Here is a 13,313-nt window from a genome sequence, read left to right as displayed (position 1 = left end):
TTAAATATTAAATACTTGTCTCTATTTACCCAAATAATATGACATTATATTTCAACAGTTAGGATTATGTTAGGAAATGTTCATTAAATTAAGAAAATTATTAATAAATTGAGAGTACCATTACTGAGGACAGCAATCATTAAACAGAGGGAAAGTTTTTAAAGAAGGAAATACTCTTCCAGATATTCTCCTTCATGTTGTGATACAATTATACTGACACCTAGAGGCCTGGATGTGTCAAAGGTTTGGTACTAAACCTATATTCAACATGGGGATGCAACTTGTATGTTACAGAATAAAATAAAAAATAACACATAATCAGGTTATTTGCTAGTTTCTGGTGGTAAAACTATCCCTTTAAGCCTCTACATATTTTTTAAATACCTTTAAATTCTAAAGGAATGTGTCCAGGAATAAGAGCTATGGCTTTGGATAGTGAAAGGTGAAATCACACATGCATGGCATCTTCTAATGTTTTAATCCCATCAAATCCTCAAGCAATCACATATTCTTCAACAGAAAACATATGTGAACCAACAAATGTCGAGTAAACATTTGTTTCATAAGAGGTGGCAGGTGTCTGGACTGACTGAGAGGCTGAGAGTGACTCGCAGCGTTGGGGAAGCTGATTTACATAAAACTAACACACTCCTCACTGGACGTTCCCAAGCAGCAAGAAAGTAGGAAAGTAGATCTTCTTTTGTTAGTAGTAGGAAGGCACTGATGAGTAGTTTCCAGGTTGAAAGCTAGAGAATCAAAAATCAGCACCTTGCTGTGGCCAGTTCTGACACCAATACTACCTTTAGGTTCTTAATTTCCATACGTTTGTACTTTTGTACACAATCAATAGTGTTTTTTAATGCCATTAACAAAATAATAACTGGTGGCATCTAAATAGAGCTAAATCTATAGGTAAATAAAATCTGCAAGGAAATTTCTGTGCCCTGTAAAAAAATAAATAAAAAGAAACGGAAACATTTTAATTTATTGGCTTACAAAATAGCCATACCAAAAACAAACAAACAAAAGTGATCCATGTTGGTTGTAACAGGAACCGTTAATGCTCCACACTAGCAGCACAAAACATTTGCAGTGAGAAAATTACCCTATATTTTATAATATAATTATTCTACAATATATAAATTAATAATTATTAGAGTTTATTAAATAGGTACGGATTGAGTTTAAATAGTAAACCATAACAGTAATCTTAAATTACAAATTGCACCTAATACTATATTCCAGTTGCCTTAATATGTTGAAATTTGTTTAAATTGCTCACCAAAAGCTTTAAAGTGTTCACTGTAAAGACAGTGATATAATATAAAGGATAAAATATAAGGTTAATTTGGCTTAAATATACATTTAAATAATTTGAATATATCTACATTCTACGAATAAATGTAATTAATTAATGATATCAGCAGGTACTGTACGGCCAATGATTACCATAGTGGTGCATCCCAAAATTTTGAATGTGATTAAATGTTTTATTATAATAAATGTATATGTTTAGCAGACAATCTTTCTCAGAATGTTTGTATATACAGTATGTACAGGACATTTAGCCTCATAACCTCTGACAATGTGACCTTAGTCTTTATCCACTAAGCTGTTCAATGACCATATCTGGATCAGATCAGTTAGCAAAAGTTATTCACTTCAATTCCAGAAATGGACTAAACAACCTGAAAAACTTCTTTACCTACTTTACTTTGAAAAAAAAAAAAAAAAACTACTCAGACGCTCATTCGTCAAGGTGATAACAGTGCGTCATGGTCCTGTTTGTGCTGCACAGGGGTAGCTGACCCAAATAGGAATGACAAGTTTGTCCTCTTAAGTCTAGCAGTGTACTCTAATAATAGAAATTCAGCTGCTCCCCAACACTGGAGGAATACTTTTGTAGGTCAGATATGATCCAAACAACTTACCTTTCAGTATTTGATTGGAGGATATAATTTATGTATGAAGGCATAGTGAAGTAGTGTTGCATAATTAGGCTAGTGGTGCTTTACTGGTACACGACATCAAAGACAAATTAGAACAAACATATAAAACGGTGGTCTTGCCTGACGTGACATCACGATTTCACAATAACATAACGAGGTACACAGTGCATGTTACTAGTCCTGTTATTCACTGTCTGAATAATTAAAATTCAATGTAAATACACTACATTCCAAAAGAATTTCTCCAGTAATACACCATATGTCCAAATGTCTGTAGACACCACAAGCTCTATGCATCTCAGAAGTGGGATATGGAGCAGTGGATCGGTGCTCTCCAGAGAGATGGAGCTCTGTTCAATAGCATCAGGATGAGTTGGGATCAAATCCTTACCGCAAAGGTCAATATATCGTGCCTCCCTCTTAATAGCCTTAATTTCAGATAGGTACGTTGAAAAGCAGGTGTCCACAGTTGCTTGTGCATATAGTGTATGTCCTTACCATCAAAAACATAAGACACATCTAAGACTTTAGTGCATTTATTACTCTTTGGTGTTGTAGTAGCTAATGTAGACTGATGCAGATGTCCCCAAAATGAAATACAATCTGAGCAACTTTGAATAACTGTGTCAAACAGGACAGACAACATAAAAATATGTAAAAAAACACTGGTCACACTGCAGGTATTGTGGTTGTAAGGCCTCTTATGCAAAGCAGAGGCTTTATTTACAGCTCTTAGCCAGTGCACATCCAGGTTAGTCAAATAAACTGTTATCTTAGTCAAATGAATAAAGATTTTGTGATATGACGATGAACTGTGTAGCAGTTATACTTTGCTACATAAATAATTCAGGAATGGTGTTCCAGAAGATGCGACCTCAAGCTTATACATAGTACCTGAAAATGAATATGCTGCTTTTAAATGTTTTGTTTTTTTTAAACTACTGACAATATTAGGTATACAATTAAGTTTTAAAGCTTTTTGTGTAAGGTTTCATTGTAATTCAAAAATCACACTTGTTCTTGCTCCTTTGTCATTTCAAGACAACCTTTAGATTAAAAAAATGACAGTTGTCACTTTATTCAACAACAAAATAAAAAAAAACTAAAAATGAACTGGATTTGAAAATAAAGAGTGAGAATAATTTATTGGTCGTTGCATTCGTTATAAGTTCCATTAGAGAAAAGCACTGCAAAAGCATGTGCATCGATTTGTTCTGTTATTGGGAATAATGCTGTATCTAAAAGTATGTGTGAGTTTTGATTTAAGACGATTTAAAGATTTCAATATGATTTCTTTTTAAATACTTAATTGTTTGGGTTTTACAGTTACAATAAAATGGCAAAAGAGCGGAAGAATGTTTGAACATTTTAAAACTTATTTTGTAAACTTAAAACATCATCACAGCTCAACACACTTGGAGGAGGACACTAAGTGAAAATCTCTCTGTTTACCATGACTGGCAGAATAAGACTGGCTGAACCAGAATGAACACTACTGACCCACACTACAGACTATTGTCTGAATGTAAGATGAAGCCCACCTTTGTGTTATTTGGTATACTATATGTCCAAAAATTTGTAGACACCCTTAACATGAAGCGAACTCTACTACTTTCAGTCACACAGTGAGAGGAAAAGTATGTAATGAAATGGGCCTAAGGTCACAATGCTCAATGCCAAGAATAGTATGGTATACCATGCTATATCATCCTTTTCAGCATGAGTTTGAGTGATGTCCATAGCTTCGAATTAATCGTCCAACATCAGTTCCTGAGCTCTAATGTGGCTGAATATCATTAAATCTTGACATCAGTGTTCCAATATCTACTGAAATGGTTTAAAAAAAACAGACTATGTTTCAAATACACCCCAATGATTTCAGATAAAAGTCTGAGTGAGCAGGTGTCGAAAAACTTATGGTCATATAGTTTATGTGGATTTTAGTTGCAACATAATTATATATTTAAACGAATGTACAGGCTATAATTACATTTCACAGAAGTGCATGACTTGCTTTGACTAAAAAATATTTATTCACTGTGTTTATATTTTATAAAAAATGTTTTAAAACATGTCTCCGCTTGCGGAGGAGTGGGGACGTTGTTATTTAGAGGATCTAGTCAACTAATGAGTAATGTTTACTGCTAAGATATGGTCATATCAGTTTCTTATCAAATGTGACACGAGGACACGTGTAAAAACCCACAGAGGTTCACACACACAGACACACACACACACAGACACACACTCTGCATATAAGTAACCACTACTTACTGCTTTGGGTTTGAATGGAGGCTGAACCTCTTTGTTCTGCAGTTTCTCCCAGTCTATATAACGGAAGAATGCGTGTTCCTTAATATCACGCTCGCCCTCTGGACCGCAGCCCAAACGCTTCCCTGGATGCTTGGTCATCAACTAAGACACACAAAAATAGATGCAAAAGAAGGAGAACGTGCACATGTGTGAAAAACAAATAAAAATACATGGTACAGTTTAGAATAGTGTGTGTTTGTACGGTAATGTCATGAGGCCATTTTTAATAACTCGTCAAAATGGTCAATTCTGAGGAGTCGATAAAAAAAAGAATCAGAAATAAATATGGCTTTCATAAAGCAATTACATGGAAAAGGAAATAGACACAAAAGAAGAACATATGTAATCAAACTAAGAAGCTGCTGGTGCATTAATATGGAATTCATAAGTTGTGAGATGATCATAAGTGTGTGTATATTGTGTATTTTTCAACAGCGTCGAGTGCACCTCAGCCAATCAGATGTTAGGACTGGAATTATCCATTTTATAATATGTTTTAACACTATGTCCAGTGTGTGTGTGTGTGTGTGTGTGTGTGTGTGTGTGTGCACATACGCCCTTGCATATGGCCACTGCTTCTTTAGACATAGACTTAGGATAGGAAACATGGTGTTCCATGATGGATTGGAAAAGCTCATCTTCATCTTCTCCATCAAACGGGGGCTATGACAAGAATTAATCAGAGGAATCCTCGTTAGGATACAGTAGTACAGTAGTTAGGATGTTGTAAATATTTTTTGTGATATAAGCTTTTCTTACCTGTCCTGCTAACATTTCATACAGCAGGACTCCGTAGGCCCACCAGTCTACAGACTTCCCATAGGGCTGATAAGCAATGATCTGAAAACAGACCAGAGAAACAGAGAGGACACATCAGTGCTTTGTCCTTCTCAGTGTCCGTCTACACGAGAAAGTAAGACATTACGTATATATACAAATATTGCCCATGTATGTGTTACATATGTATTATATACATTTACATAGTATCCCATATGAATATATTTAATAGGCATTATTTATGTTCCTACAAGCTAAATACCACATGCTAAGTACAGTTTATCCCTGAATTCTACACATTACTATGTGTACAATATATTAATACAGTATAAGTACTACATACTGCTAAATTACATACAACATATTAGGGAGTATATCCTTAGAACTAAATATTATTTACTACAACAACAACTATAAACGTTTATTCACAATTCATTTCTTAATTTGAGTTGATAGGATATAATTTAAAAAATAAAATATATTGAAAATGTGTTTAAAAATCATATAATTGTTATTGAAACATTTTATAGTGATACATATTGATAAAGAAGTATTTTCCAGCCCTAATTAAATCATACTAAGTACAACAGGCTAAGCACAAGATACAACTCAGTACAATTTAATTACAATATTATTAAATTCTTATTTTAAGTAGATTACAAGTAGCACATTTTACTTGGAGTTACATGTTTCTGAACAGTATAAATTACATAATAAGTATGTAATATGACAGATTAGCTATATACTACTTCATTTTTAATTTAAACTACTAAAGGAATATCTTATCTTACTAAGTGCTACATATGATTACACACCTTTAACTGCTAAACCAGCCTGGTCATGAAGTCTCATCATTAATAATTGATCATAATTAACATTAATAATTTGTCACTAAGGAAGAAAAAATAATTTGCCATTAAAGTATATGATATTCATAACACCCCACCATCCCGTGCGTACACACACCTCAGGAGCGATGTAGTCTGGAGTTCCACAGAAGGTTTTTGTGGTGATGCCATCAAACATGTTTTCCTTACACATGCCAAAGTCTGCGATCTTAATATGACCCTCAGAGTCCAACATCACGTTGTCCAACTTCAGATCTCTGCACACACACACACACACACACACACACACACACAAGTGTTTAGCAATAAAAACACCTTACATGACATACATTATATGGCCAGCTGGGGTGGACACCTGCTGACCCGACATTTCTTTACAAATGAAGTGAACAGACTTGAGTGTCCTGGTTTGCGGCAGTAGCAGCCTCTAACCTTCTGGGAAGCCTTTATACTAAATGTTGAAACATTGCTGTGAATATCCAGCCAATACTCTGTATTCGATTAACATAGAAAGGTTTGTGCGTATCACTCTGTATCGGTTGCATTTTACACACTGCTGTTGGTTAATGTGGATTCGTCAGCAGACATTTACAACAAATCAGAAAACATTTGCCAATTTAGGATATGTTTGCCTTCTACAAATCCTCTCTTTAACAATTACCTAGTGTGGATGGATCTACTTTTGATTTACCTTAGTTTTTATTGCCATGTAAGAATGATTCATTTGAATAAATTAAGCTTTTTCAGTATGTGAATGATGTGTCCCCCACCCCCTTCTTCCTTGGGGTTTTCTTTGACCGCAGCTGCAATGAAACACGTGTAATATTCTAAGTTGCTGAATAGTCTAGTGATACACGTGCAACAGTTACTGCAGCTGTAGCCCTACAATTGGGGATTTCAAGAGTTCCTCTTTAGAGTTATTATATTAACCAGGTTGGGCCATACATTTCCGGCACACTGTGAAAAGATTAAGAACTTGTTCCTTTAAGTGATTCATTTGTGAAATATCAAATGTACATTTATTAACTAGAATTTAGCAGCTAATAATAATACAGTATCTGAAAAAATAATTTATCAGTATATTAGAGATGCCATAGACTTCACAAATTTGACTAAGAACTCCAAAAATGGTCCATAGGTGCACAACCAACATTAAAGGAGTCTCTCACCTATAAATGATGCCTTTCGAATGGAGGAAAAATAGGCCGATAGCAATCTCTGCAGCATAGAACCTGCACACACACACACACACACACACACACAAAACAGATAAACAGTGTGATTATATCATTACCTTTCTTTCATTCGTGATGTAGGAAATTGTGATTAAAAGTAGACAATGCCATGCAATTTTCTGGAATACGTTTCAACAACAACAACAACAACACTTTAGCAGACAAGAATATCCAAAGAATCAAATCTTTATTACAGTCTCTGCCTTCTATTTCCTATTCAGAGCTGTCCATTAAATTTAGAAAATTTTTTCTTTCATGATTCAATTCATAATTCAGGCTCCTGTGCTTTATAATTTATATAATATATATGAGAGCATGCAAAACCCAGATATCTTTCATTCATTCATTCACTTCTTCATTCTCTGAACCCTCTTGGAATCACTTGGTGCAAGGCAGGAAGTCATCCTGGATATTTTCATACACTCACCCAGTCATTCGCACACCTGTGGACACTTTTACACAGCCACATGGAACACCAGCAGGAAACACACGCAGCCACAGGGAGAACACACCAAACTCCTCACAGACAGTCATCCAGAGGAAACCCACACAGACACAGGGACAACACACCACACTCCTCACAGACAGTCATCCAGAGGAAACCCACACAGACACAGGGACAACACACCACACTCCTCACAGACAGCCACCCAGAGGAAACCCACACAGACACAGGGAGAACACACCACACTCCTCACAGACAGCCACCCAGAGGAAACCCACACAGACACAGGGAGAACACACCACACTCCTCACAGACAGTCACCCGGAGGAAACCCACAGGGACAACACACCACACTCCTCACAGACAGTCATCCAGAGGAAACCCACACAGACACATGGACAACACACCACACTCCTCACAGACAGTCACCCAGAGGAAACCCACACAGACACAGGGAGAACACACCACACTCCTCACAGACAGTCATCCAGAGGAAACCCACACAGACACATGGACAACACACCACACTCCTCACAGACAGTCACCCAGAGGAAACCCACACAGACACAGGGAGAACACATCACACTCCTCACAGACAGTCACCTGAAGGAAACCCACGCAGACACAGGGAGAACACACCACACTCCTCACAGACAGTCACCCAGAGGAAACCCACACAGACACAGGGAGAACACACCACACTCCTCATAGACAGTCACCCGGAGGAGACCCACGCAGACACAGGGAGAACACACCACACTCCTCACAGACAGTCACCCGGAGGAAACCCACACAGACACAGGGATAACACACCACACTCCTCATAGACAGTCACCCGGAGGAGACCCACGCAGACACAGGGAGAACACACCACACTCCTCACAGACAGTCACCCAGAGGAAATCCACGCAGACACAGGGAGAACACACCACACTCCTCACAGACAGTCACCCGGAGGAAACCCACGCAGACACAGGGAGAACACACCACACTCCTCACAGACAGTCACCCAGAGGAAACCCACACAGACACAGGGAGAACACACCACACTCCTCACAGACAGTCACCCAGAGGAAACCCACACAGACACAGGGAGAACACACCACACTCCTCACAGACAGTCACCCAGAGGAAACCCACACAGACACAGGGAGAACACACCACACTCCTCACAGACAGTCACCCAGAGGAAACCCACACAGACACAGGGAGAACACACCACACTCCTCACAGACAGTCACCCAGAGGAAACCCACGCAGACACAGGGAGAACACACCACACTCCTCACAAACTGTGACCTAAGACTGAGACTGAGCCCTTATTCCTTATTAAAGGCAAAATCGACTCTGGTCGGTCGGCCCTCGAGTCTATTCCCTCTGGTTTGTTTACGTTCAGATGCAAAGCGTTGTTTAAGGCGGAACGATGTGTATATATATATAACTCTTGTTTGTACGTGGCTGAAGTTTCATTTGTATGTAGGGTTTAGCACAGGAACTCATTTGTAATTCGAGTTGTTTACTTTTGTAGCACTTCCATCTGTGTTTACTTTCATGCAGTTAGTGCTCTCCCAAATTTAGAGTAATTCCAATTTAAAATAATCGGAAACAGCAAAAATAAGTCTATATTACCCCACTTTGTTGTTGACACCCTTTGTTGTTTTTTCCCCATTACAGACACTGGGGCTTTGTAAACACATTAGACTTATTTCCAGGGGAAAAAGACTGAAGAGCTGCAAATTGTTAGGAAACATCCTCAGAAATTTTTTTTAATGTGTTTTTTGATTAAAATTGCGAACATAGACTTCAATAGAAAGTAGTAACCATACTGCTGTTATGTGCTAAGAGATGTTTCAGTGGACTAGATATAAAAGCAATGCCTGAATGTTGTAGACCAAATGGAACTCCTAACAATCACAGAAGACCTGGTGTCAAAGCAGATCTCTCAGAGAGCACTGAGATAGAAACAGGAGAAAAATCAAGCTAAACTCTCGCTTCAACTCTAAACAATCAACAGGTGTTTGAGAACATTTCACTGTGAGAGGAACAACCTAATAACGGCTCAACACAATGCAACACAGTGAGTCCAAAAGGACATGGAGCCATCAAAAGCCTTTACTGAGAAAAGGAAATGGACACAAAGTCAGAAATCCACCTGTTTCCAGTGACTGCCTTTCAGAAACCACATGTGTAAATATGCTGTTTGAACAGTGTGTACTTACACAGCGTGAGGTTCCTTAAACTTCCCCACTTGCTGTATCTGGTACATCAGATCCCCGCCGTTAATGTACTCCATCACAAAATAAAGACGATCCTAAAGCCAGAACACACCCACGCGACAATCAGTGAAAATTCAGTAAATGAGGATGAGACATTAATCTGCACACTCCAGTTGTAAATATATGGGCATGGGCGATGTGTGCTATGAACTAAAAGCAGAAGTACTTGGTATAAAATTAGCTCTCTGTATACGTTTGTGTGTGTGTGTACAGTCATGTGTATCCTGTAGAGACCACACTTGTACACAGGTTTTATTTCCATTTTTGTGGATTTTTTGTTCATTTACTACATCATTTGAATACAGCAGCTGTCCTTCACAATGTGTGACAGTTACATTTTGAATGGACCAATAGAAATGCTCCAAAATAATTTGGAGGTTTTTTTCCTTCTCTGGTAAAGACATGTTTAGAGGCTGGTGCTGAGATGAATGCGCTTCAATTCTGAAGCAATATTTGGCAGCAGGACTTTGGCATCTGTGTGTGTGTGTGTGTGTGTGTGTTTGTAAACTGTTGTATACCATGGTCTGGAAGCAGGAGTGCAGCTGAGTGAGGAAAGGAGGTTTTCCAGAGAGAGCGAGAACCCTCTTCTCCACCATGGTGCACTCCACGTCATCGTCCTGAATGACCACGTCCTTCTTCAGGATCTTCACAGCGTAGAGCTCATCTGTTCCCTTACGCTCGGCCAGCATCACCTGCAGAGAGAGAGAGAGGAGAGAGATAGAGAGAGAGATAGAGCAGAGAAAAAAATTAAGAGAGAGAAAGAAAGAGTTGGTGAGTGGGGGCGAGAGGGAGGGGGGAAGTGGTGTAGACAAACAAGGGTGAGAGAGAAAATGAGAGACACAGAAAGAATGGGGACGAGAGACAGAAGGGGGAGAGATTGTGGAGAAAGGGAGGGACACAACAAAGAGGGTGAGGGAGGGAAAGAGGGGAATGAGAGGAAGATGGAGAGAGAGCAGGTGAGGCAGAGAGAGAGAACGAGACAGAATGTGGGGTGGGGGGGCAAGAGGGATACAGAGAAAATGAAGGATAAACAATAAACCAGAGAGAAATGAGAGTAAGATGGAGAGAAAGTGAGAGACAGAGAGACAGAGAGAGATAGAGAGAGAGAAAGAGAGAGTGAACGTGAATAAGGAGAACATTTCTTCTATTAATTCCCTTGAATTCAGAAATAGTGCGTCAGGGTGTGTGTCCTCAAACTTTTGACCTCACAGGGTGTGTCTAAAAACACTACCTACTATACTGCGCGTCCCCATACTCCCGCCTCGCCCCACCCTGGCCAAATACAAGTGATATGATGTAGCGATGTGGACAGATTAATTCTAGTGAACGTTGATATGCCATTATAGAAAACTTCTATTAATTAAAGGAGCACTATGTAATACTTTTACCATCAAATATCAGCTTCAAACTCATTATAATGCTCCACTGAGCAGTAACAGTGATAGTAGAGTGTCTGTTGTCACTAGTCCAGGATCGGCACCGCAGAAACTGCACTGTGTAACTATTGGTGGAGGGTAGGAAACCTCGCCCCTCCCTCCGTCCCCACTGATTCCAGTACTGTGCTGCAACAATGTATTACACTAGTCCCAGGAGCAAAACAAAATCCAGGTTTTACCTAGTGTTCCTTTAATGGCAATATACAACACTAATCTGGTGAGTCTCAACTTGAATGTTATGGATTAACGTCTGTGTTCTCATGAGTCCCGCTCGTGTGGTTGTTACCTTTCCAAAGCTTCCTTTGCCGAGCACCATGACGAAGTTGAAGTCTGAGAGTTTGACGCGGTCTTGGTTGCCGTTGGCGTCATATTTGGAGATATCGTTTGATGACGAGCTGTCCATATTCTTATTCCCTGGACCAATCCTGGCTCTCTGAGGGACAGAAGAGAAGAGATGTCAAAAGGATGGCAAATTACATTGAGATATTTAGCTTTTCTGTAATATTACAAAACACAGACTACTAAAAATATTAATGAATGTGGTTTCTAAAAGCTACTTTTCTTTAAAGGAAATGTCTACGATTCTGGAGAACAGCTGTTCTCAAAACAAAGGTTTGTGTTCATTCATGAGCTCGGCATCTTTGAAGGTGGAGCGGTGTGTGTCTGAGTAAAACATCGACGGTAGCTTGGCGAAAGCGTAACTTGTCTTTTGTTTTTATTCACTGTTTGAGAAATTCATTTGTAAGTGATGGAACCATTTTGCTTTGTAGCACTTTCATTCTGAGTTTACTTTCATGTAGCTTTAAAATCACATTAGGGAGTCATTGGAGACAAAAACAGGTAATTTAACCACTTTTTCCATAATTTAAACGACTTTAAGGGGCCAGTTTCATTAAAAATAGACAAATAAAAGAGCTACACACTACACAACCGTGTGTCACTCACAACAAGCAGCAACAGACTGTATCCAAGACTGGATTAAAATGAATGATACTAGGCAGATGTAATCAGACTCTGGTAGTTATGCAATAGAATATTAGAACAGTGTGAATTTTATTTTGTCAAGTATAAAAAAGGTAAATTAAGGTTTATACAACTAATTTCTTCAAAAAAATAAATAAATAAAAATGCAGGATATGCAGCCAGCCCCAACCACACACACATCGCGATGACGATACAACAACGATATATCGCGCAGCTCGAGAGACATAACCGCTGCATGTCTCAGGCTCTCGACCTAAAGGTCTGTGTAGTCTTAGGGGCGCGCCTTTATTTGGGGCAGCTCAAGGACAACATCTGTACAAGTACACCATCACAGTTCCAGTTAGAGACCTTGAAAATGCTTAGTACAAACTGGTGATGGCCCTATCCATGTATTTTTGGTTCCGATTTTGATACACAACTGCTGATACTGATACAGATTCTTATGCAAGAGCTCTTTCAACTTTAATACTTTCATTATTATTGTTGGTTTTGTGTTTAATGTTTCATCATGAGGCTGTAATAAACAACACCGCACTTCTACACAAAATCTACACACAATGCATTGAATTTAAATGCATTCCAAAGGAATTTATTTAGGTTACACTCCTCCTCCTCCTCTCTCATTCTCATACACATCAACTCAGACTTAATGTCAGTGAGGTTCAAATATTTTTAAGGAACGTTAGTAACAATGCAACCTTGAGGTTAACACGTAAACCCACACATTTCTCCTCCTGTTGTCATGTAATTGTATTTCTGTATGTAAGTATTTTCTGGATGACAGATTATATCTAGTCTATCCAGTCAAAACAACAGCTAATGTTCACTGCTCAGGCCCCATCCACACACATTTATTTCCTATTTATTTTCTGTCTGTTTCCATTTCTCTCTTCTTATTTTTAATTCTCTCTGTATCCTCTTTTCCCTCCCTCCCTCTCTTTCTCTGACTGACACACACACACACACTGCTAATGCAAACAGAGCTTTGTTACACACATTGTTATGGCAGTGTTTTACTGCTGCACCTACGTCATGTTAAACACCACCACA

General features: G+C 38.7%; 1 protein-coding gene across 2 annotated transcripts in view; it reads right to left on the bottom strand.

Moving 5' to 3' along the window:
- The window catches only part of prkcba (protein kinase C, beta a), a 64,025-nt gene that overhangs the window by 10,396 nt on the left and 40,316 nt on the right, over positions 1-13,313 (bottom strand). For both annotated transcript variants that reach the window (XM_066661693.1, XM_066661692.1), the window contains exons 9-16: positions 11,566-11,712; positions 10,362-10,535; positions 9,787-9,878; positions 7,057-7,119; positions 6,006-6,144; positions 5,022-5,102; positions 4,818-4,925; positions 4,224-4,364 (exon numbers count right to left, since the gene is read on the bottom strand). In XM_066661693.1, coding sequence (XP_066517790.1) covers positions 4,224-4,364; positions 4,818-4,925; positions 5,022-5,102; positions 6,006-6,144; positions 7,057-7,119; positions 9,787-9,878; positions 10,362-10,535; positions 11,566-11,712 — 945 coding nt within the window. The remainder of the gene's footprint in view (positions 1-4,223; positions 4,365-4,817; positions 4,926-5,021; positions 5,103-6,005; positions 6,145-7,056; positions 7,120-9,786; positions 9,879-10,361; positions 10,536-11,565; positions 11,713-13,313) is intronic.

Source organism: Hoplias malabaricus, chromosome 2, assembly GCF_029633855.1.
Source record: "Hoplias malabaricus isolate fHopMal1 chromosome 2, fHopMal1.hap1, whole genome shotgun sequence".
Taxonomy (NCBI): Eukaryota; Metazoa; Chordata; class Actinopteri; order Characiformes; family Erythrinidae; genus Hoplias; species Hoplias malabaricus.
This window is presented reverse-complemented; position numbering and strand designations above follow the sequence as displayed.